The sequence below is a fragment of the Mandrillus leucophaeus genome, unplaced genomic scaffold (assembly GCF_000951045.1).
Source record: "Mandrillus leucophaeus isolate KB7577 unplaced genomic scaffold, Mleu.le_1.0 Scaffold258, whole genome shotgun sequence".
Taxonomy (NCBI): Eukaryota; Metazoa; Chordata; class Mammalia; order Primates; family Cercopithecidae; genus Mandrillus; species Mandrillus leucophaeus.
Window position 1 is genome coordinate 4,762,820 of NW_012102676.1, and position 23,736 is coordinate 4,786,555.

Below are 23,736 nucleotides of genomic sequence, written 5' to 3' on the forward strand. Positions count from 1 at the left end.
ATCCATTTCCTAGATGATTTAATTCCTGTGTTAATAATAAGAAACACTTGTATGCTATCAAGAAAATGTAACAAAAAGATTAAGGAAGGAACAGAAAGTTCAGCCTACCAGTGAGCCATCTACATTTACCCTTATAGAACATAAGATGAGAGAAGTCGTGCCCTCCCGTAACAATAGTGTTCCATAACAGTGAATATCACAACACAATTGTAGAGCATTTGCTCCTTGATTCAAAACTTTTTTTAATCAGCATATTTGTCTTCTCTACATGCACTCTATCAGACGTTGTTGAGATGTATTTTCGATAGCGGATTGCTTTTTAGTTTATTCATTGCAATAGAGCATTAATATTTAATTTCTCTGTGATACATGGTATATGACTTCACTTACCAACATATTTCTATGAAGTTTTTTTGTTTACATACATATACTAATACATTTTAGCAGCAAGTTAGTACCTTTTTCATTATTAGTACATTATGGGATATCTGACACTGAGAATTTCCTATTGGTTTCCACTGAGCAGAATACTGTATTTACATGAACAAACCATCCTTTCCTTACAAAGTCACTTTAAAGTCTTTTAAATAAATATATTATTACATATACTTTTTTCAAAATAATGTAATTCTAAAAATTGTGATGCACTAGACACCCTTGCAAACATAATAGCAATTCTAATACAATAACACTAGTTTATACAAGTGCTGTCAATATAACCCAGTTCCAACACTCTGTGATTCTAGGCTCTGGAAAAACAGTACTAGGAAGCACAATCCAAGTGGTCACCATTTTAGGAACCTCTTTCCAATACGTGAGCATATTCCCTCATAATATTAAACAAATGTTTATTATCAAATACATACTAAGGAGATGTGAATTGCTGAATCTTGCAGATTTGACATTTTCGCATCCGAGCTTGGCTAACTCTAAGCACAATATGTAAGAGGAAACCGATATAAAGTAAATATTATTGTTTATTATTATATACCTAAAGACTAATTTACTAAATGAATGCAAGAAATCATGAATCACTGAATCAGAGACCTGGCCCTTTTATATCTGTGTTTGGCTGATTCTTAACACAAAGGATAAGATGAACTTGACCTGAAATTACTGAAAAAATACAGTCTGTTAGTTTTTTGTTTTTTTTTTTTTTATCACTATTGTGACAAGTGGAACACTAAAAGGATAGAATAGAAACTGCCATTATAGTTCAATATTTATATTAGCTTATCAATTGAGATACACGCCTTGTGGGGCAAAGATCCATCCCTCTCCCCTGTCCTACCCATTAAATCCATCTATCTTGGAACTGCATTTCCCTGTTTACAGAGTCTATTGATATTCCCTCACTTCAACTGCAAGCTAAAGGGAAAATTACCTCATTCAGAGATGATTGCCAAATGGTGTTAATTTGGACTGATTAAATAACAGTGGTACCTTATCTATAAGGTTACAAGTCTTCATGATGAACTTTGGTGTGACAAAGGGGGAGATTACATGAAATGTTATCCCTTTATTGCAGCATATGATAAGCTGTTACTATATGAATTTCTTATCTTTGTTCAGAACATTTCAACTTCCCCCACTGGATGAACTGGTGAGGAAAAAAACGGGTATCCATATTCAATACTAGAAATCCAAGCAACAAATTAGTTAAATTAAATAACAACAAATGAATAGGGTCTTAAACAGTGCCTGGCAAACAGTAAGCCATCAATACATGGTAGATCTAAATAGCTAGAGCAACTATAGTGTTCTAGAGAGCATCACAAACTTGGGGCAGGTGCTCCTTATCACTGTAATACTTAGGATTTCAGGACTGTACTAAGTATTACTGCAGTAAAGCAAAATGGAGAAAATGTATTAGTTACAATGCAACAAAGAGGAGAAAGGGAAAGATTCCTGCTTGCTTGTATTTCTGATAGTTCATCTCTTCTCTATATGCAGTGTAGCTTCAGGACTAATTTAGAGAGGGTTGCAAATATATTTGCTTCCTTTAACTTAAGAATCTTTGAATGGTAAGTTGGTAAATGGATCTCCTCTTTCCCAATGACTCATAATAATGTTATTTCAGTCAAATAACAAATACTTGATGAGCAGTGCCTATGTGTCAGGCACCATGCTCCATGAAAGAGAGATTCCAAAATATTTAAGACATTGTTCAATTTCCCAAGGACTTGCAAAAATTCCTAGCAAAATAAAAGTGGTATAAACAAGGAAGTTAAAACTACTTGGAAAATACACAAGTATTTAGACCCAACCGATATCTCAGACAACTCAAATTTCCATTCTTACAAAGTACAGAGTTTCGACTAGAACTGAAAAAAAAAATAGCAGGGCAACAGAAAAATAGTTTAATGAGTTATTTTTTTGTGTGGGTATTACAAACCCATAGAGCAACCTTAACCATTTTTGTTTGTTTGTTTTAAGAGACAGGGTCACTTTCTGTTGCCCAGGCTGGAGTGCAGTGGCTATTCACGGCATGATCATAGTTCACAGCATCCTTGAACTCCTGGACTCAAGCAATCCTCCCACCAGAGCTTCCGAAATAGCTGGGACTACAGGTGTGCACCATCAGCCTAGCTGTATATTTATTTATACCATTTTCCCATAAAGCTTTAGACGCTTTCAAAAATGCTATATATACTGTTCCAAAGTGGTTGTGAGAGGGATTTTCACAAAGCTCCCCATTTCAATTACTAGTACTTCTTTGGTTCATTCGATACAACCCTACAAAGATAAATGGAGAATGATTGATTTATCTAATCAAAGATCACACCCCAGAAATAAAGTTCTTTCCTTTCTCTGTAGTATCATTTTCAAAACAATCATTCTTTATTTAAATGTACAACGATATTTTCATTAAAATATTAAAATGTAAACCCATGTAAGTCCAGTAAACTTAGGACAAACATTTCCCACAGGGAAACTTTAAGGAATGCTGACAAAATTCTAAGCTTCCAAGTTCCGATTTGATATGGTAATCTTTTACATTGTATGCTGAAATGTATGAATGTTCCAATGATCAAATTATTAAAATTTAAAAATCACTCCTATTTCTGTAAATTTAAATTATGTAAGACCTTTGGAAGCACTAGCCATGTGCACAGCCTTTTGACATTAAGTTTGGGGGAAGAATAAGACAAATGTACTAGAAGACTCAATAACAAAGCACTACATGTGTGTAGTTCCTTGGAGTTCATGGAGCAAATTCACCTTTAGTCCAGAGTGGTGAGCAGTGGTGGCCCCAACAGTTCCGAAAGAGGCAGCACTGAAATTGCAGGCAACAACCAATCAGGGTCGCCAGGCCAGTGGGCAGCAGTGTTACATGCTGTCCTGGCAAGAAAAGAATTGGAGTTTTGTGGTTGCTGGATTCTAAAAGGGGTGATGACCTGACCTGAGAGGGACGTAAGGTAACATGCATTTTAATTCACAGATGAAGAGTTTTAGATACTAGCTACACGTTTCTTACTGTGTGAAGCACTTTCACTTGGAGTATATGCCATCTGCCTAATATGTGGGACAGTATTGCACTAAGTATAAATAAGCTCGAGACTTGTTCGTTGTTTTTGAGAGGCTGTAACTATCACCTGAAAAAAGAAGAGGAGCAGAATATTTGAATTATCTTTTCTAAATACTAACTGCCCTTCTATATAAATCTAGTCGGTCTTAAAACTTACTTTAATCAGCATACGACTTTGTTCATGTCTACATCAACAATATCACCTAAAACAAGGATATTTTTTAAGTAATATCATCCTCTAAAAAACAGAAAAACAAGCATACTTAGTTTCTGGAACTACATATTTCACAGTTAATTGTCTTAATTATTCAAATACGAGTGAGCAATGTGTTAGAGCTGTGAGGGCTACACAAATACAAAGGCAGTGCCTGCCCTCAAGGAACTTAGTATTGGTAACACATACATTTTATTTTGCAAAGTACTTTGAAGAAATATGGCTAAAAATTTACTCTTTGCCTCAGTAGGCTTTGTAGAGTACATCTCTAAAAGATAACTTAAGAACTATGTTCACTATTCAACTCTAGTTTTTACTAACAAGACAGCCAGATCAGCATAGAGTAAATATCCCATCAACTTTCCAAGAGAATGGCTGAATACATTCTTTTGTTTTCATACTTTGAATTACGACTTATTAAAACAAAAGCAACACATTTTCCAATTTGGGAGAAGCTTTGGAGGTTAATCTAGACTATATGCTAATATCATAAAGTCTAAAATAGGATTTTCATCATGAGAAGTCTTCCAACAAATTGTGGTGTCATTCAGACCATGCGCTCTGGCCTCTGAGGACCCTCACGACTTATTCTCACACTTTCTGACTATTTTCTAGTGCATGCTTATCTCCTCAAGCAGACAATAAAGTAAGCAGAGTCTTCAGATTTCACTGGGAACCAACCCTGCACTTGATAAACAGTTATTAATGAAGATATAATATGTTATTCTGATTCTCTTTTTTTTTTTTTAGGTCAAACATCTGAAACAATCATTGCATGTATGACTTTCCAGAGAGCCTTACAGTTGCTTTTATAAAAGCAAGAGTTCAACAACAGTTCAGCAACACAGCATCTGCCCACCATCTCCCTGTAGTATTTTTACTGCCAGTATTTCACCACCAGCATTTACAATGATTATAGGCTTAACGAATTCATTAAACTATATTTAAAAAGTCTTTCCAGAATAAAAAAAAATTGTTGTTTCAAACAACTTGCCCCTTCTTCATCTTCATTCTTTTTATATCTACGGGATGCTGGGTTTTTTTTCTTAATGAAAGTCTATAAAACATATATATTTTTTTTTCCTTGGGTTATTTTTCGTTTATTTTCTTTTTTCTTTTTTGCTTTCCTCCTAATGTTTACAAAATGATTAATCAAGGAATAAAGTTGGGGACCTTAAGGCTAGTGAAATATTTAAATTTTCTTCACATTCGCTGATTATTTTAAATATGAAAAGAAGAAAGATGGTGAAATAAACTTTACATAATTTATGTGCAGTCATTTATGGTAAATACATTTGCAGCAAAAACAAGCTCAGAGTAAAATCTGACTTTAGTTACAGAGTTTAGATTTTTCCACATATAGGATTGTCTTCCTATGTAGGCACATAGGCTTTTAAAAGTACTAAAGATGCAGAAAGGAGAGTGAGCACACATTCTGTTTCCCCAGACAGTCTTGTTAATGATGGTTGTGTTCTGTCTCCTCAGTGCCCCCTTTTACTCTACAACGTGCTTTGCTTTGGAGGATAAATTTGTGGTCACCCTGGAGATAAGCCATATAAAAACTGTGTGAAAATAGTGTGATCAATAGCTGAAATACTTCAAACTAAAGACAAATTTTTCAAAAGACTCTCAGAAAAGTTTGAGTTTCAGTGTTGAGCACTTTAATGTGTTAGACAAGTTCAAAAAATTCAGCACTGAATACAGACTAATGAAAACAGGCTCATTTAATTGATTAAAATATGCTTGCTTTCAAGGCATTACTTTCACATAGAGAGGCTTTCAAAGTTTTTAAAGTCAATAATTTTAAAAGAACCCCATTAGAAATGAATCATTTAAAAGGTCAAATTTAGGCTGGGCGCAGTGGCTCACGCCTGTAATTTCAGCACTTTGGGAGGTCGAGGCTGGCAGATCATGAGGTCAGGAGTTTGAGACCAGCCTGGCCAACATAGTGAAACCCTGTCTCTACTAAAAATGCAAAAAATTAGCTGGGTGTGGTGGTGGTCACCTGTAATCCCAGCTCCTTGGGAGGCTGAGGCAGGAGAATCGCTTGAAGCCGGGAGGTGGAGGCTGCAGTGAGCTGAGACCGTACCACTGCACTCTAGACCGGGTGGCAGTGCAAGACTCTGGCTCAAAAAATAAATAAATAAATAAATAAATAAATAAAAGGTCAAATTTAAAAGATATTTGAAAAATTTTTAGATTTTCAGACTCCATCTCTAGTAAAATCAACAGTTGTACTAGAGTCTCAGAAAAAGGAATGACATTTTTTAATCTTAAACGAGGATACTCTATATGTGTGTGTGTATGTGTATGTGTGTGTGTGTGCATGTGTGCGTGCATGCTATAGACTGATTTGGAACACTTCTGAAACCTATTAGTTCCCTTCTAAGAAAAATATTTGCTAAATGCATGAAACAAGATACAAAGTATTATAATGGAAATAAATTACATTGAAATGCAACTCTTAAAATATCAAAATATATATATTTTAAAGTTTGGTAAAGTAATATATGAGCGTTTCAGTAACTCATTAAATACTAGTGAGCAGAAGATCTAATAACAATAATAATTACCAAGTAGCAATGAGCAAAAATGATATTTTCAGGTTGTGTACAATAGCTATAATGTGATCTGAAAAGTCACAGTACTGTTCCTGCTACTCACATTTGCTTATTACTTTCACAATTGGAGGACAGGCCGTATTTCAGTTAAGAGGTTAGTGAAAATAAAGTTGTAATTCTTCCCAACCAAGTTCATGAGCTTTTTGTATTCTATCCTTATCATTACAACACTAAGAAAGCCTAGAAGTCAAACAAGTTTGTTATAGGTGCTCACTTAATAAATCAAATAATTACTCTTTCTTGTAATCAGACTACGAAACTACATTTCCAAAAACAAAAAGCCCACTGAATGCTTTTTTTCCCCTATCTAATAAAGGTTTTCACTGTAAATTCATCTCAGTTCATTGTGTGGGTGAAAGTAGTCAGATAAAATGTAGTATAGACACTGAATGTATTGAAAGAAAACAAAGTGGGTGCTTTGTAGGATTTTTCTAAAAACCAAACGGAAAAGTCTTGGAAACACAGACGCGACATTTTATCTTAAGCATTATATCTCTTTATCCTATCACTAATATTTAAAAGCTAAATTATATTTTTGCACAGTTTTTCTTCATTTGCATTTTCTTATTTTAATTTTACAGTGTAATGTATTAATTGACTGTTTACACTTTCTTTTCCAAAACGTTGAATGAAATCCAATAAGCAAGGACACCAAATATGTACATGCACAGCAAGGCCCCTCAGCCACAGCAGCATCACTTCCTGGAACAGACTACAAGTGAAAAATGAGTGGTAATTAAACACAGCTGCTGCCCAAGAGGTAAGGTAGAATCATAGATCATTAGAACCTAAAGGGACCGGAGAAGCCATTTTGTCTAACCCTTCACTTTGCAAATGAGGAATCAGAGACAATGAGTAGTTAGGAGACTTGGTTTGGGCCAAGGGTGACCCTGGAGAAGCATCAGTGATGTCTGATAGTTAAAGTAACACTCTTCTTACCACTTCTCAGGGCGAGTCCTGTTCCTGAGTCTGCTTCTATCCAAGCATAGCTATCGAGATAAGGGGTTACAGTCAACTAGAAATACATCTTATTTATAGATTTTTGCTTCCAAATATGCCAAGTTAGAAGACTTACATGGTTGATCCCATCTCTAGAACAGAGGACTTAAAAGATCAAGAATTTGTTTTGAATACTTTTCAAAGTCTGATTTATTAGCTATATGTTATTCTAACCAGTGAAAATCCAGTAAAACCATCCCTAATTTTATCTTAATTTTTTAAATGGCTTTTCTTTCTGATTATAAAATGAATCATATATGTTAATTATAACAAAGACAAATGAAGAAGAAAATAAGCAGCCACATCCCAAGATGTAATACTGGTAATATTTTAGCATATTTTTCTAGTTATATACGTATGTATGAATACAGAGCTATATACACATATTATACATTAGTATAATATTGCATATAAAATTTTATATTCTGCCTTTTCTCCTAGCATTATACCATGAGAATTTTCCCCACTGAATTAAAATTATTTCCAAAACATCGTTAATATGAAAGTCTGTGTCTGGATGTTATTAAAGCAATAACGTTTAAAGACATTACAATATATAAAGTTATTTCATATAATTTCTGATCACTGAATTTTTAGGTTATCACTGGACCATGTAACTCTACTGCAGTAAATTTCTGTAAATCAAAAATATTAAAAACATGTTTATGAGATAGCCTTTAGATAGATTTAAATGCAAATCCAAAATTACTGGAGGAAAATGTATATAATATTCCAGGAAATCAGAGAAATGAAAACTCAGAGATACCACTTACTGCTATTAAATGCAGAAGTTTCTAAAAGGTATTGTATCAATAGATTTTGACAGGGCTCTGTAAAGTCATGATGGAACACAGTGCTCATACAAGGAAGTAGCAACTGGCGCAAACATTTAGTGCCTGGCACATCGCAGGAGTACAATAAATATATTTGTCGTGTGAACAAATGGAAATTAATTTGTGAATACGTATCAAGACATCTCAGTATAGTTATGCTCCTTAACTGATAATATTATTCAAGGGAATATATACAATATATACACTTAGGTAGTCACTGCAATATTCTTAAAAGACAAAGATTGGTCACAACCAAATGCCTAAGATTCATATAATGGTTAAGTAAATGATGTAGGTCTATAGAGCCAAGAATCCTTAATTTTCACATTAATTTAAGAACTACACTAAAATCATACATGTGTTGCCTGTAATTCTTAGCTTAAAATGATTGAAATATTTTAAATACTAGCATATTTAATCTCTTGGTGTAATATTTTATTTAATTCTTTTAATGAAATACAGGTTTAGCATCCCTAATCTAAACATCTGAAATTAGAAATACTCCAAAGTCTGAAACTTTCTGAGTCCTGATGTTACGCTACGAGTGGAAATTCCACCCACAAGTACTTAACACACATTTTGTTTCATGAGCAAAATTATTTAAAATATTGTATAAATTTATCTTTAGGCTGTGCATGTAAGGTGTATATGAAACATAAATGAATTTCATGTGTAGATTTGACTCCCCTCCCCAAGATGTAACATTTTGTATATACAAATATTTCCAAACTGCTGGAAATTCAAACCCTGAAACACTTCTGGTCCCATACACTTTGGAAAAGGGATACTCAACCTGCAACTATTAATTTTAAAATTGAAGAAAACCGCCGTGTTTGAAAAAAACCCTGAGAAGGCTAGGCGCAGTGGCTCATGCCTGTAATCCCAGCACTTTGGGAGGCTGAGGTAAGCAGATCATGAGGTCAGGAGTTCGAGACCATCCTGGCTAACACTGTGAAGCCCTGTCTGCCAAAAATACAAATAATTAGCTGGGTGTGGTGGTGGGCACCTGTAGTCCCAACTACTTGGGAAACTGAGGCAGGAGAATGGTGTGAACCCAGGAGGCGGAGCTTGCAGTGAGAATAGATTGCATCACTGCACTCCAGCCTGGGCAACAGAGCGAGACTCCATCTCAAAATCAAACAAACGAACGAACAAACAAACAAACAAACAGTAAAACCCTGAGAAGCCCAGATGAATAGATGAAAGAACTATTAATATTGTCTTCCTTCCAAAATAGATTCTTATAGTCAATTTCAGAAGTGCCACTCATTTGTTTCTCCTCATATACTATAGAATTTAGGGCCAGAGTTTCCTTTGATAGTGACACCAACAGTGAGAGAAAGTCATGACTTTCTGTTTTCCCAGCTCCATCACTTAGATAACCCTGTTGTTTCCTCTTGCTAATTGTAGCTAGACTCACTATTGAAAACTGTGTTGAATCTCTTTCCCCTTCTTCATCACCCTGCCGCCTTATACACACAGACACACACACACACACACAGAGTTGGAGAGGTAACCCTTTAACAAACAACAGGAATCACAATACCTTTATAAGTTCTGAGGGTTCACTTCCTTCTTCCACGACAATTAGTTCAGACCTTCCTTTCCTTTCATTGTAACGAATGCCAGTAGCTACCTGGTTTGCCTTCAGACGTTCATATTTGTTGCATGAGGAACCACACCACTGATAAATTTTCTAAAAGAAAGAGAGAGATCTGTTGACCCTAAGAATATGAGGGAGACATTTAGCCTCAGTGTAATACTTTGATTAATTAGGAAAGAAAAAGGAAAATTAAATGACCTGTTGTTAAGGTGTACACATAATTGTTATACTTCACTCTGCATTCTGCTGCTTTCAGTTAGCATTACAAAGTAAGCAGTTTTTAAGCATGGAAAATATAATATATATATCACCTTTCTCTGTGTATATAATCTATAAATTACAATTTATAAATGTAAACATATGGATAAAATTTGAAATAATAAATATATCACACTTCAGAAAAGAAGTCAAGAATCTGTTAAGATACTCTTGATGATCATAAAATTAATAAACACTTTTGTAAAACTCTTCATGTTTTTAAATTGACAAATACATATTGTATATATTTATTGTGTATAACATGATGTTTTGATATATGTATACATTGTGGAATGGCTAAATCAAGATAATTAATATATGTAAAGCAATTTAACAATTCTTATCAAGAGCAATAAAAAGATTGATACTGTCCCAGTAATATCACTATCTGGCACTTACTTTAATAAATAATTCATAAAAGGAGAAAAAAACACACATATAAGGGTGCTCATTGCTATGTGACTATATTGGTGAGGCCGTGGAAAGGCATTAATTGTTCAAGAATAGGATAATAGTCATATAAATTGTGATACATAGGGAAAATTTGATACTTAACTGTTAAAATTAAACTTTAACATCAAAACATGAAAAAGTAGAAACAGAATAACCGGGTGATATATTGTAGCAATTATATTAGCTACCATTTAGATTAAACTACTATATATTTTAGATTGTAGATTTTAGTATAGTGTCCAGAAGGTATACAGATACAAATGGAAAATAATAATAAAAAATTATCTCCTCCATTAACATTGTTTACCAAAAGAAAGAAAGAGAAGTTGAATAACAACCAGAACTGGAGGGGCTGTGGGAATGGGCATTATCATCCACTATTTGGGTGGTATAAACTGACACAGGTTTTTTAAGGGTAGTTTGGCATCATTATAAAAAAAATTAAGGCCGGGTGCAGTGGCTCATGCCTGTAATCCCAGCACTTTGGGAGGCCAAGGTGGGCAGATCACGAGGTCAGGAGATCGAGACCATCCTGGCTAACATGGTGAAACCTTGTCTCTACTAAAAATACAAAAAATTAGCCAGGTGTGGTGGCAGGTTCCTGTAGTCCCAGGTACTCGGGAGGCTGAGGCAGAAGAATGGCTTGAACCATTCATGAGATCACGCCACTGCACTCTAACCTGGGGAACAGAGCGAGACTCTGTCTCAGATAAATAAGTAAATAAATAAATGTGCTTTTAATGTCAAGAAATTCAATTTATAGGAATCTATAATACAGAAATATTCAAACATGAGATATAAAAACAAAAGAAACTGTTGCAGGAAGTCAGGGACCCCGAACAGAGGGACCGACTGGAGCCACAGCAGAGAAACATAAATGTGAAGATTTCATGGACATTTATCACTTCCCAAATAATACTCTTATAATTTCTTATGCCTGTCTTACTTTAATCTCTTAATCCTGTTATCTTCGTAAGCTGAAGATGTACGTCACCTCTGGACCACTATAATTGTGTTAACTGTACAAATTGATTGTAAAACATGTGTGTTTGAACAATATGAAATCAGTGCAGCTTGAAAAAGAACAGAATAACAGCAATTTTTAGGGAACAATGGAAGACAACCATAAGGTCTGACTGCCTGCAGGGTCAGGCAAAAAGAGCAATATTTTCCTTCTTGCAGAGAGCCTATAAATGGACCTGCAAGTAGGAGAGATATCGTTAAATTCTTTTCCTAGCAAGGAATATAAATATTAAGACCCTAGGAAAGGGTTCCTCCTGGGGGGAGGTCTATAAATGGCCACTCTGGGAGTGTCTATCTTATGTGGTTGAGATAAGGACTGAAGTATGCCCTGGTCTCCTGAACTATCCTCAGGCTTACTAGGATTGGGAAATTCCAGCCTGGCAAATTTTTGGTCAGACTGGTTCTCTGCTCTCGAACACTGTTTTCTGTTGTTTAAGATGTTTATCAAGACAAAACATGCACAGCTGAACACAGATCCTTATCAGTAGTTCTGTTTTGCCTTTTGTCCTGTTTCCTCAGAAGCATGTGATCTTTGTTTCCTTTCTGTCCTTTGAAGCATGTGAGCTTTGTGACCTACTGTCTGTTCTTGCACACCCTCCCCTTTTGAAATCCTTAATAAAACTTGCTGGCTTTAAGGCTCAGGTGGGCATCATGGTCCTACTGATATATGATGTCACCCTCGGAGGCCCAGCTGTAAAATTCCTCTCTTTGTACTCTTTCTCTTTATTTCTCAGCAGGCCGACACTTATGAAAAATAGAAATAACCTACTTTGAAATATAGGTGGCAGGTTCCCATGATATCTGGCGCCCAACGTGGGGCTCAAACCCAGCACCCTGAGATTAAGAGTCTCATGCTCTACCGACTTCCCCCGATAAGAAACAAAACAAATGGCCATCAATAAGAGGATAGCTAAATAAATGTCATTGCATGAATGCTGTCTACTCCTCTTCAGTAGTTAAAAATTAAGGAAAATTGTTTAAATACTGATGTAGAAAATTAGTGAAGGTATATCATCAAGAATACAATAAAGACATAGAATAATATAATTACGTTAAAGTAGAAACAAAAACACAAGCTCTGTCTCTGTGTTTGCACAAAAAAAAAGATAAACAGCTTTAAGAGATTCAGAGGGCATGCATATGCAGAAAGAAAGCCTTCAATGTTTACTGTATCTAAGTCAGTGATTTTTTTGTTTGTTTTTATGTCACATACATTTCTAGGTGCTTATTATGCTGGGGACACACAGATAAATAAGAAAAAACTAGCAAGGAGAGGTGGACAGGTAGAAAAATTGGCTAATACATTTGCACTGTGCTTAGTTTTCACAACATTCCCACACACATTTCATCTAGTCAGCCATGTAGAGTTGTGGTTAAGTGTGAGGGAAATGGAGCTAGGCTGCCACTCTCTGGGTATTTGATAGTGTGCCTGCAATTTTTCAAAAGAGTAAATAAATTAGAAATAGCACAAGAAAACATTCAGAGAAATGGACTCTTTTCTCTGATTACATTTCCAGCCCAGAGTCATTTCTTCACTCAAAAAATGGTTTACTGAGTGACTAAAATGTGGCAGCCTCTCTTGTAGATACTGGAAGCACCATTCTGAACAAAGTAGGCTTGCAACAGTCTCTATGACCGCTGCTTAACATTCCTGATTACCTAGTCCACAGTCTTCCTTAAGAATAAAACACACATTTTAGGAATGCAAAACTTTATAAGAAATAAAATCAAAAGGACTATGTCTAGCAATCTTTTTCTCTCAAGAATTGAATGCAGTTATTTTGTATGGTCAAAGGGCATGGTCAAAGGTCAAAGTATAGTAAAACCATATCTAGGAAATACTCACAAAAATAGTAAAACTTTAAATTATTTCTAAAAGAATAGTGCACTTCTACTGTTTCTTTTTAAACCCTTTTCTACATTTGGGCATTGGAATATGAGGCTCACATGTGGAGGTCATTTGAATACCATGACAAAGTTAGCAGTTAGAAAGAGTGAAAATAAAGGACTCCCACTGATCAGTCAGCTCCTAGCCACTGACCATTAAAATCAGATAATGGAGTAGCAAGGTAATTTTTAAAAATATAAAGATGTGAGTTCTATCTTTAGGAAATCTCAGGTGTGTTCTGGGCAGCTGTGTTTATTAAAAGCTCCCCAGGTGATTCTAGTATTCAACCAGTGCACACCAGGTATGATGTACTCTGAGCACACCACACTTGTTGTGCACGATAGGGAATCTGTAACATCTAATTATCCAATGCAACTCAGCAGACTTTTCTGCTGAGCACAAACTAGTGTTTTTGTTTTGAAAACATTTTACTTATACTTGACTCATGACAGAGAAACATTGACCCTATAAATCAGAATATTTTTTCCTATATGTATCTTTGTTTTTGTTTTAAATTTTTAATTTCAATAGATTTTTTGTGAACAGGTGGTATTTATTTAGATGAATAAGTTCTTTAGTGGTGATTTCTGAGATTTTGGTGCTCCCATCACCCGAGCAGTGTACAGTGTACCCAATGTGCAGTCTTTTATCCCTTACCATCCCTCATCCTTTCCCCTGAGTCCCCAGTGTCCAATGTATTATTCTTATGCCTTTGCATCCTTATATCTTAGCTCCCACGTATCAGTGAGAACATATGTTTGGTTTTCCATTCCTGAGTTACTTCACTTAGAATAATAGTCTCCAATTCTATCCAGGGTGCTGTGAATGCCATTATTTCATTCCTCTTTATGGATGAGTAGACCTAAATCTAAGACCTGAAACCATAAAGATTCTAGAAAATAACATTGGAAAAACCTTTCTAGACATTGGCTTAGGCAAAGGCTTCATGAACCCAAAGCAAATGCAACAAAAACAAAGGTAAATAGATGGTACTTAATTACACTAAAAAGCTTCTTCACAGCAAAAGAAAGAATCGAGAGTCAACATACTACCCACAGAATGGGAGAAAATATTAGCAAACTATGCATTTGACAAAGGACTAATATCAAGAACTACAAAGAACTCAAACACATCAGCAAGAAACAATCCCATCAAAAAGTGGGCTAAGGACATGAATAGACAGTTCTTAAAAGAAGATACACAAATGGCAACAAACATGAAAAAATGCTCAACTTCACTAATTATCAGAGAAATGCAAATCAAAACCACAATACAATACCACCTCACTCCTGCAAGAATGGTCATAATGAAAAAATAAAAAATAATAGATGTTGGTGTGGGTGTGGTGAAAAAGGGAACGCTTTTATACTGTTGGTGGGAATGTAAAGTAGTAATGACCACTATGGAAAACAGCGTGGAGATTCCTTAACAAACTAAAAGTAGATCTAGTGTTTGACCCAGCAATTCCACTAATAGGTATCTACCCAGAATAAAAGAAGTCATTATATAAAAAAGATACTTGCACACACATGTTTATAGCAGCACAATTTACAATTGCAAGAATATGGGACCAGATCAAATGCCCATCAATCAATGAGTGGATAAAGAAAATGTGATATATATATACACACACACACACACGTATACACACACACACACACCATGAAATACAAACTAGTGTTTTGCTCAGATTCGTCTTCCAATCTTATTCCATGATATTTTGCGAGCAATTATTTTCTCTGCAAGTCTGAGAATACAGACTTCTAATAATTATATTTTACATTAAAGTGAAAGATAAGAAGTAGATTAGAATTTAGCTCTCTAGAATTTTTCAGATTTATTAGCAAGGTTTCACAACTAACTTACTTTGTATTTGTATAATCATTTAAGAGATGTTTATATTTTTGTTACCTTAGTTGAATAAGTGACCTCTCATCTACTTCAATGAGATTATATAAAATCATAGTAAATTTTATTAGCATCTGTAAAACATTATGGGAGCTTGGTAAAATGTGTTTTAAAGTGAATGTAAACTTAATAATTTTACAAACATAATTATTATTTAACATTTAACATAGGATTCTACAATATTTTATGGATCCCAGAATATTTTCTATGATATTACTGAGTTGGGAGTTTTATGTGCATATCAATTCAGAGGTAAATTTAGTTATAGAAATATTTCTTACCATTGCTTAGAGACCACAGTTTCTCTAAGTTACTTTACTTTAAAATAGTAAAACCATATCTACGAAATACTCACAAAAATAGTAAAACTTTAAAAGTGAAGTTTTCTTTTTACCTCAAAGGTGACTAAATTACTAAGCAAAGTGGTTACAGAAAACTTCTTATTCAGCATGAAAATGAATGACTTGAGTTCTCTTTCTTATTTTCACCTTATTTTATGCCACCATTTACATACAAGTGACATATTTTCCTACTTAGTAGACTTATTTTCAATGGTTGAGGTAAAAAATTTACTAAAATAATAACTTTAATTGTAAATGGCTAAAAGTCAGATGCCTAACAAGTCATTATTAATTAAAACACTGTTTTTTTTTTTTTTTTCTTTCTATCTCTCTCTCTTGCTTTTTATTTGAGACAGAGTCTGGCTCTGTCACCTAGGCTGGAGTGCAGTGGTGCAGTCTCAGCTCACTGCAGTTTCTGCCTCCAGGTTCAAGCAATCCTCCTGCCTTAGCCTTCTGAGTAGTTAGGACTACAGCTGAGAACTTTTTTTTTTTTTTTTTTGTAGAGATGGGGTTTTACCATGTTGCCCAGGCTGGTCTCGATGTCCTGGGCTCAAGTGATCCACCTGCCTTGGCCTCCCAAAGTACTGGGATTACAGGCGTGAGCCACTGTGCCAGCCTGATAACACCGTTTTTATTTAATCTAATTAAATGTTCATTCAGTGGTGGCAGCAGCACATTAAAACTTGCTTTAAAAACACAATTTTAGTATTTCATCAAATATGAAAATTTATATTCTACCATGTGTGGATAATGTGTTTAGGATATCTCATTTTAACAGAGCTCTACTGTGCTGAAAGAAGTGTGTGTAGTTTTATTAATAAATCGTACTGCCCAACACTTACTCTGTTCAGAGGTAGTTAGTTATGACTACTTCACCACTCTGGCACAAGGAAACTTTGTATTCAGTTGGCACCATGCTTGAAAAAAACTCTCTTCTATAATTCAACTTACTGTGTTTCCTCCAGGGAGTAGGCTTAAAAAATAAATTCCTTCATAAACTTAAAACAAGTCTGAATAAATGTGATAGGTAAATACCTATTACTACAACAAAAAGTTTTCACTATAATCTAAGTTATTTTATGTATAATGCTTTAACAGAATTTAATTTAAAAACCATTCATTGACTTGATTTAAGTATGCTAGACACTGAAAATTGTAAAGCAAACAGTTTCAGGGGCAACTATTTCACCATTTAAGATCCCAAGGCATTTAACAACTCAACACTAAATATTATATTTCTTTAGGGAAGTAATGTTAAAAAAAAGCCCTGTAAATATGAAATTATCCATTTGTAAATAATTTGGAATGAAATCCACTTAAATTCTGGCAGAAAGCTGATGGACATGTTGTATACGAACATCCTCTAGCAGAAGTTTGTGAAACTATAATTAACTCTTAATATACAAACTACTAAAGAAAAATAAAATTATTCTGCACAATTGGAAAAGGAAGAAATAAGACTATAAGTACAATCTGTTACTGGCAGTTAGTCTGGTCCACTAGTTACAAGAAATAAGAGCAAGTAAGTGATATTTATAGAAACAACCACACTTGGGGAGGGGAGTCCAATTATTGGTCTCGAAAACCAGAGGTTTCTAAAATTTCTTTAGACTATGTGGTGAGTTAATAAGTGCAGCCAGACATCATTTGAGGACAGAAAATAAGGGCAAAAATAAAACAATGCTCAATGGTGCCCTTGAGAAAAAGCAAGATTTCAGAGGCTGTGTTTAAAGGAGCACCCCAAACAGCCTATGTGATGTTGACTCAACCTGAGCAAAGAATTAAGCATAATAAGCTTGCTACTCTTTCGTCCTTTTCTAAGTTATTATTCTAAATACATCTAAAATTTCATTAAAGGAGAACATGAGGCCAGACTTCCTCTTCCTGGCATCTATTGGCTTAGTCTTTCCTGTGTTTAGCTTTCCCTTAGATCTAGTTACCCAAATATAGAAATTCATTAAGATGTATCTTTAGCCCAGAGGTTCTCTAAGTATAGTTTAAAAATGATGATTTGTGAGATAACTCCAGGAACCTTTTTTATTTTAAAAGTTTAAAATATGACTTAACTTGTTTGAATAAACAAATGTTTCTTTATGTCTATTTTGCTGTTTCCTCAAAGCCCACACAACTCAATATCCTTCAGTGACATATGTATTGAAAGATATTGTGTGTGTTTTTCAAACTACCTCTGAATGAAGGACGCAAGATGAATGGAGTGGTGTGCAGGGCCACTGAAGGCTTGGTGACCAGAAAGGAAGCAACTACATTTGAATTAGGGCAGATCAGTGGTGACAGAGGGAGGAGAAATAAATATTTAGAACGTCTAAGCCTATAGGATTGATCAATAATGCCATTTGGCTGTGCAGTAGAGGGACAGGGAAACGGAAAATGACTTGGACAATTCTAGCTTGATTGCTGTTAGTGATGCCACTCACCAGGAACAGATGAACAGTTTTGGGAGGGATCTTTGCATAGCACCAGAGAGCAGAGGTGAAATTATATTCTCTTACTAGTCAAAGTGTTTGCCAAACCAAAAAAAAAAAAAATGCTTATAGTCATACTTTAACAAAAAGCATTTCTGCCAGCCACCTAAGTTGGTGACTCAACTGCTCAATCATCAAGAATTACTACTTCTTCATGCGTATTGTTACAGGTAGTTACGCAGGCATGAGTGGAGCAGGAGAGGGCCCTCCCCGAACCACTAGGAATGTCAGTTGATGGTTCAGCAATGATCACATTGCCTCTCTAAAAGTGATAAATTGGCAGCTGGCACCAGAAAGAGGGCATTTCCTGATGGTCCACACCTGTTGCACTAAAGTGAACACAGACGTCAGGGAGGCCATTTCCTGATGGTCCACACTATTGCACTTAATTGAACACAGAAAGCAACTTCTTGGGGATATGCATGAAGAGACAACATGGTGGAGTATGACCTTCTGGGGACACACCACTGGAAAAAGGAAAAAAGCCTCAGGTGGGCATGTGTATGACTTCCTAGACACACTGCATGTGCCCACCTCCCAAGGGTAAGGAGGGCACTGTACATGCGGGCAGCCCACCCTAAGGGAAGAATCATGGGAAAGGAATCTATAAAGTCCTAGGATCAAAGGAAACACCACACTTGACCTTGGTGCCTGCTTGGGTCTCTTCCAAGCATATGTTCCTTTCCTTTCCTTCCTGTTCTAGGGCCTTTAAAAATAAACTTCCACTCCTGCTCTGAAACTTGTCTTGGTCTCTTTCTCTGCCTTATGTCCCTCAGTCGAATTCTTTCTTCTGAGGAGGTAAAAATTGAGGTTGCTACAGACCCATATGGGTTTGCCACTGGTAATTCAGATACCTTCCACTGGTAACAATACGACCCTGAATTGTCCAGCACCTTTAGACATTTTCTTGAAGTGATTTTCAACATTCAATGTACATTATATTATGGTATCCCAGAGGGAAGGAATCTTAAGAAGTACCAACACCAAATTCCAAAACTTTAAACTCAGAATCTTCAGGAGTCAAGTCAGTTACCAGCATTTAAAAAAACTTTTCCAAATGATTCTAATGTGAAACCATGGCTGAGTATTAAAGCACAAATTGTAATATCTTAAGAGTTGTCTTTCATAGTGCCTGCTCCTCTTCCCTCAACCATCATCCCTTTCCAGCAAGAAGCAGGCAGATGACAATGGTGCCTCTCTTCTATTACCTATTAAAAGCCTGGAATGTTAGGGACAAGCTGCCCCAGACCCCCACCTCCACCCCAATGCAGTTGACCCTTACCGGGAATACTCTGCAGCTGCATTCCTGGACCCTTATCTAGGCACTATAGCAAGGTCACCAGACTTGCTTACAGCCCTCCAGGTGGCATGGGGGAGGTCACAAGAAACATGGAGAAACCTAAGTTACATCCCCTTGTACATTTCTATATTGTAACCTGGTCACGAGATATGTGGTAATGTTAACTGACAAACAACCCCAGGGTCTCTCTCCCCCATATAAATCCCTCATTCTGTAAGCTCAGTGCTGCTTCCTCTGACTGGTGGAGCAGCTCGGCAGGATAATAAGCTTACTTGCCTGACCCTGGGTCTCTCTCTCATCCTTTCTCTTGGCTAATCTTACGTTTTGGTGCCAAAACCCAGGGAGGGAATAGGCTCTGGCCGGGCGGCCTTAGAGGACTCCCTCTCTCTCTCGACCTCTCTCTCTCCTATCATCCCTTACCCAGCCAATCTCCCCTTCCTGAACCCGCTGAAGACCCGAAGGATCTCTTAGACTCCCCCACTGTTGGTGACCTCATCCACCATCAGATCCTCTGCTTGGGGTGAGTAAGAGAGACTTTTGCCTATTACCCAGAAGCCTTGACCGCCTCTTCACTCCCAAAAGACCCAGTGCTGGGCCAAGGGCTTCCTCTGGCCTCCAGGCCTCTGGTTCCTCCATTTCAGGGACACCTGACTCGGTGGCTACCTCCTCTATTCCGGACAAGGCCCATGAGACAGGGGCCACCCTCTCTCGTCCTTGTCATCGGTGGTCTCTTCTTCCTCTACCCCCACCTCCTTCATTCACTATGGGAGTCTCTCTGTCTACCCCTCCCAAGACCACCCCCCTTGGGTGTCTCCTCTGCAATCGCAAGGCTCTCGGCCTCCATTCAGAGATCCGTTCTAAGAGGCTTATCTTTTACTGCACTACCGCATGGCCTCAATACCAATTGGACAATGGATCCCAATGGCCCAAAAACGGCGCTTTCGATTTCAATATACTTAAAGACTTAGACAACTTTTGCCATCTCAATGATAAATGGTCTGAGATTCCTTATGTTCAGGCTTTCTTCATTCTCTGTAACCACCCTTCTCTCTGCCAGTCCTGCTCTACTTTCCAAATCCTACTCACCAGCTCAAATCCTGATTGATCTCCTGCCACCCCACCCACAGCCCCAGCCAATGACTCTTCTTTCTTTAACCCCATGGATTTTCTCCCTCCCCGACAGCATCATGATCCTCTACTGCATGTCCCCGCTCCGGCTCTACCCCTCTCCCCTGCTCTCTCCAACCAGCCCGCTTCTGACTCTGAGTCCTCTCTGCCTCCGCCCCTCACCCGCTCTCAGGCCCAACGTGCTCAGCAACCAGAGCTCCCTTGCTTCCTCTCCGCGAAGTAGCAGGAGCCGAGGGGATCGTCCATGTCCACGTCCCTTTCTCCTTCTACGATCTCATACAGATTGAAGAATGTCTTGGGTCCTTCTCCGATCCCGATACTTATATCAAAGAGTTTAAATATCTTACTCAATCTTATGAACTCACTTGGCATGCTCTCTACTTTATCCTTTCTTCTACCCTCCTTCCAGAAGAGAAGGAAAGAGTGTGGTTCGCAGCACAGGCATATGCCGATGATCTTCATCGGCAGGATCCTACTAAGCCCGTAGGAGCTGCTGCTGTTCCCCGGGAAGAGCCTTCCTGGGAATACCAACCCACAGACTCTGGCGGAGCATACTGTAGCCATATGATTACTTGCCTCATTGCAGGCCTTAACAAAGCTGCCCATGGGCTGTAAATTTTGAAAAACTTAAAGTAATTTCCCAAAAGGCAGATGAAAATCCTGCCCAATCCTTTTCCCGCCTTACAGAGGCTCTCCAAAAATATACCCACATGGAACCCGCCTCCTGAGAAGGAACTGTTGTTCTTAAAGCTCATTTTATTTTCCAATCTGCCTCCGACATCTGCCACAAACTTAAAAAGGCTGAAGATGGTCCTCAAACCCCACAACAAGACCTCCTTAACCTGGCTTTCAAAGTCTTTAATAACAGGATGAGCAAAATAAATTAGATAAAGCCCAAAGAGATCGTGCTAAATACCAGCTTCTAGCAGTGGCTATCCGTCAGCCTAGCCATAGTACCCAAGGGCACAAAAGACCCGATAGCAGCAACCCTCCTGGGCCTTGTTTTAAGTGCGGCAAAGAAGGCCACTGGATGCGGGGATGTCCCAACCAATGAGTGCTGAAGACCCCTTGCCCAGTTTGCCAGCAGACAGGCCACTGGAAGTCTGACTGTCTTCTCAACAGATGGATAGACAACCCTGCTTCTCAGAGCCACCAATCCTTCAACAAGACAAAAAGTGAAGAATTGCTTGCACTCCCACAGCTCCTTGGCCTAGCCGCTGAAGACTGATGAGGCCCAGGGCCCCTGGCCCCTGGCCCCCAGCTCCCACTGCCATCACTGCATCAGAGCCCAGGGTAACTCTACTAGTAGCAGGTAAGCCGATCTCTTTTTTCATTGATAGTGGGACCACCTACTCAGCTTTGCCTGGGTTCTCAGGACCCACTCATCCCTCTCAAGTCTCAGTTGTGGGTGTTGACAAACTCATCTCACATCCACTTGCCACCATACCTCTTACTTGTTTCCTGTTTGATGCTGTTTTCTCATACTCTTTCCTTGTCATGCTTCGTTGCCCCACCCCCATTCTAGACTGAGATCTTTCAGCCAAAGTCAAAGCTACTATCACCTTTTCTTGCCCCCCTCAACCAGAGGCCCCTCCTGCTCCTCTCCGCTAGTCCAGCCCCTGACCCCTCTCCCCAGTACCCACTTCCTGCCTCTCTCATTAACCCTTCCATAGCGGCTCACCATGACCCTATCAAAATCCAGTTAAAAGACCCCTCCAAATTTCCCAACGTTCCTCAGTATCCCATCTCTCTAACCCACCAAAAGGGCCTACAGCCCATCATAAACAAGCTCTGCTCACGCAGTCTTCTTAGACCAACACACTCTCCATATAACACGCCTTCCTCCCTGTTAAAAAGTCTGATGGCTCATACCGACTTGTTCACGACCTCCGAGCCATCATTCAGGCTGTCCTCCCTATTATCCCATAGTCCCTAACCTCTATACACTTCTCTCTCTCATCCCCGCCAACACCACCCACTACACCAAAACTGACCTGAAGGATGCCTTCTTTATCATTTCCCTACACCCTGATTCCCAAAACCTATTTGCTTTCACCTGGACTGACCCTAACACCCTCCAGTCACTACAACTCACATGGACTGTCCTCCCTCAGGGCTTCAGGGATAGCCCTTACTTCTTCGGACAAGCTCTAGCCAGAGACCTCACTTCCTTAAACCTGTCTCCCAGTCGTCGTCTTTAATACATGGATGACCTTCTTCTTTGCAGCCCCTCTCTAAAAGACTCTCAAACTCACACGGCCGCTACTCTCTTAAACTTTCTTGCTATCAAAGGGTATAGGGTCTCCCCCTCCAAGGCCCAAGTCTCCACCTCCATGGTGACCTACTTAGGAATTCAACTTTCCCCTGGGGCCCAGGCTATGACTACAGCAGGGGCAGCATTAAAAGAAAATCTACCCCCACCCTCCTACAAAAGTGAAATCCCTTCCTTCCTAGGGCTAGCAGGCTTCTTTAGAATATGAATTTCCAACTTTGCCCTTCTAGCTCATCCCCTCTATGAAGCGGTCAAAGGCTCTCTCAGTGAACCCCTAAACCCCTCACATAACATACTCCCCAGCTTCCACAAACTCCAAACTGCTCTTGTCACTGCGTCAGCTCCATCCTTACTTGATATCTCCCAACCTTTCACCCTCCATAATTGCTGAAAGCTGAGGAATAGTCCTCAGTGTCTTAGGACAACAGAAAGGAAATCCTCCTTCCTTTGCCCCTGTAGCTTACCTCTCTAAACAACTAGATAACACAGTGAAAGGGTGGCCAACCTGTCTTAAAGCACTAGAAGCAGTGGCCAGCTTAGCTCTAGAAAGCAGGAAACTAACTTTCAGCCAGAATACCACCGTCCGCAGTTCTCATAATCTACAAGATCTCCTCTCCTCCCAAGCATTAAGCTCCCTTCCTCCTTCCAGGATTCAATTACTCCATGCCCTCTTTATTAAAAATCCCAAATTCAGTCTTGCCAGAAGTGCTCCCCTCAACCCAGCATCCTTAGTCCCCATATCCTCTTCCCCTCCTACTCATTCTTGCACCGATATCCTGGACCACGTACAGCCACATTTCCCAAGCATTTCCTCCGAGTCTCTCACTAACCCTGATGACTAACTGTTCATAGATGGCTCCTCTTCCGGGCCCACTGGCTCCTC

At 38.1% G+C, this 23,736-nt stretch overlaps 1 protein-coding gene across 3 annotated transcripts in view; it reads right to left on the minus strand.

Moving 5' to 3' along the window:
* SCIN (scinderin) overlaps positions 1 to 23,736 on the minus strand; it is a 91,607-nt gene that overhangs the window by 44,392 nt on the left and 23,479 nt on the right. For all 3 annotated transcript variants that reach the window (XM_011983969.1, XM_011983968.1, XM_011983970.1), the window contains one exon: positions 9,743 to 9,892. In XM_011983969.1, the coding sequence (XP_011839359.1) occupies positions 9,743 to 9,892 (150 nt within the window). The remainder of the gene's footprint in view (positions 1 to 9,742; positions 9,893 to 23,736) is intronic.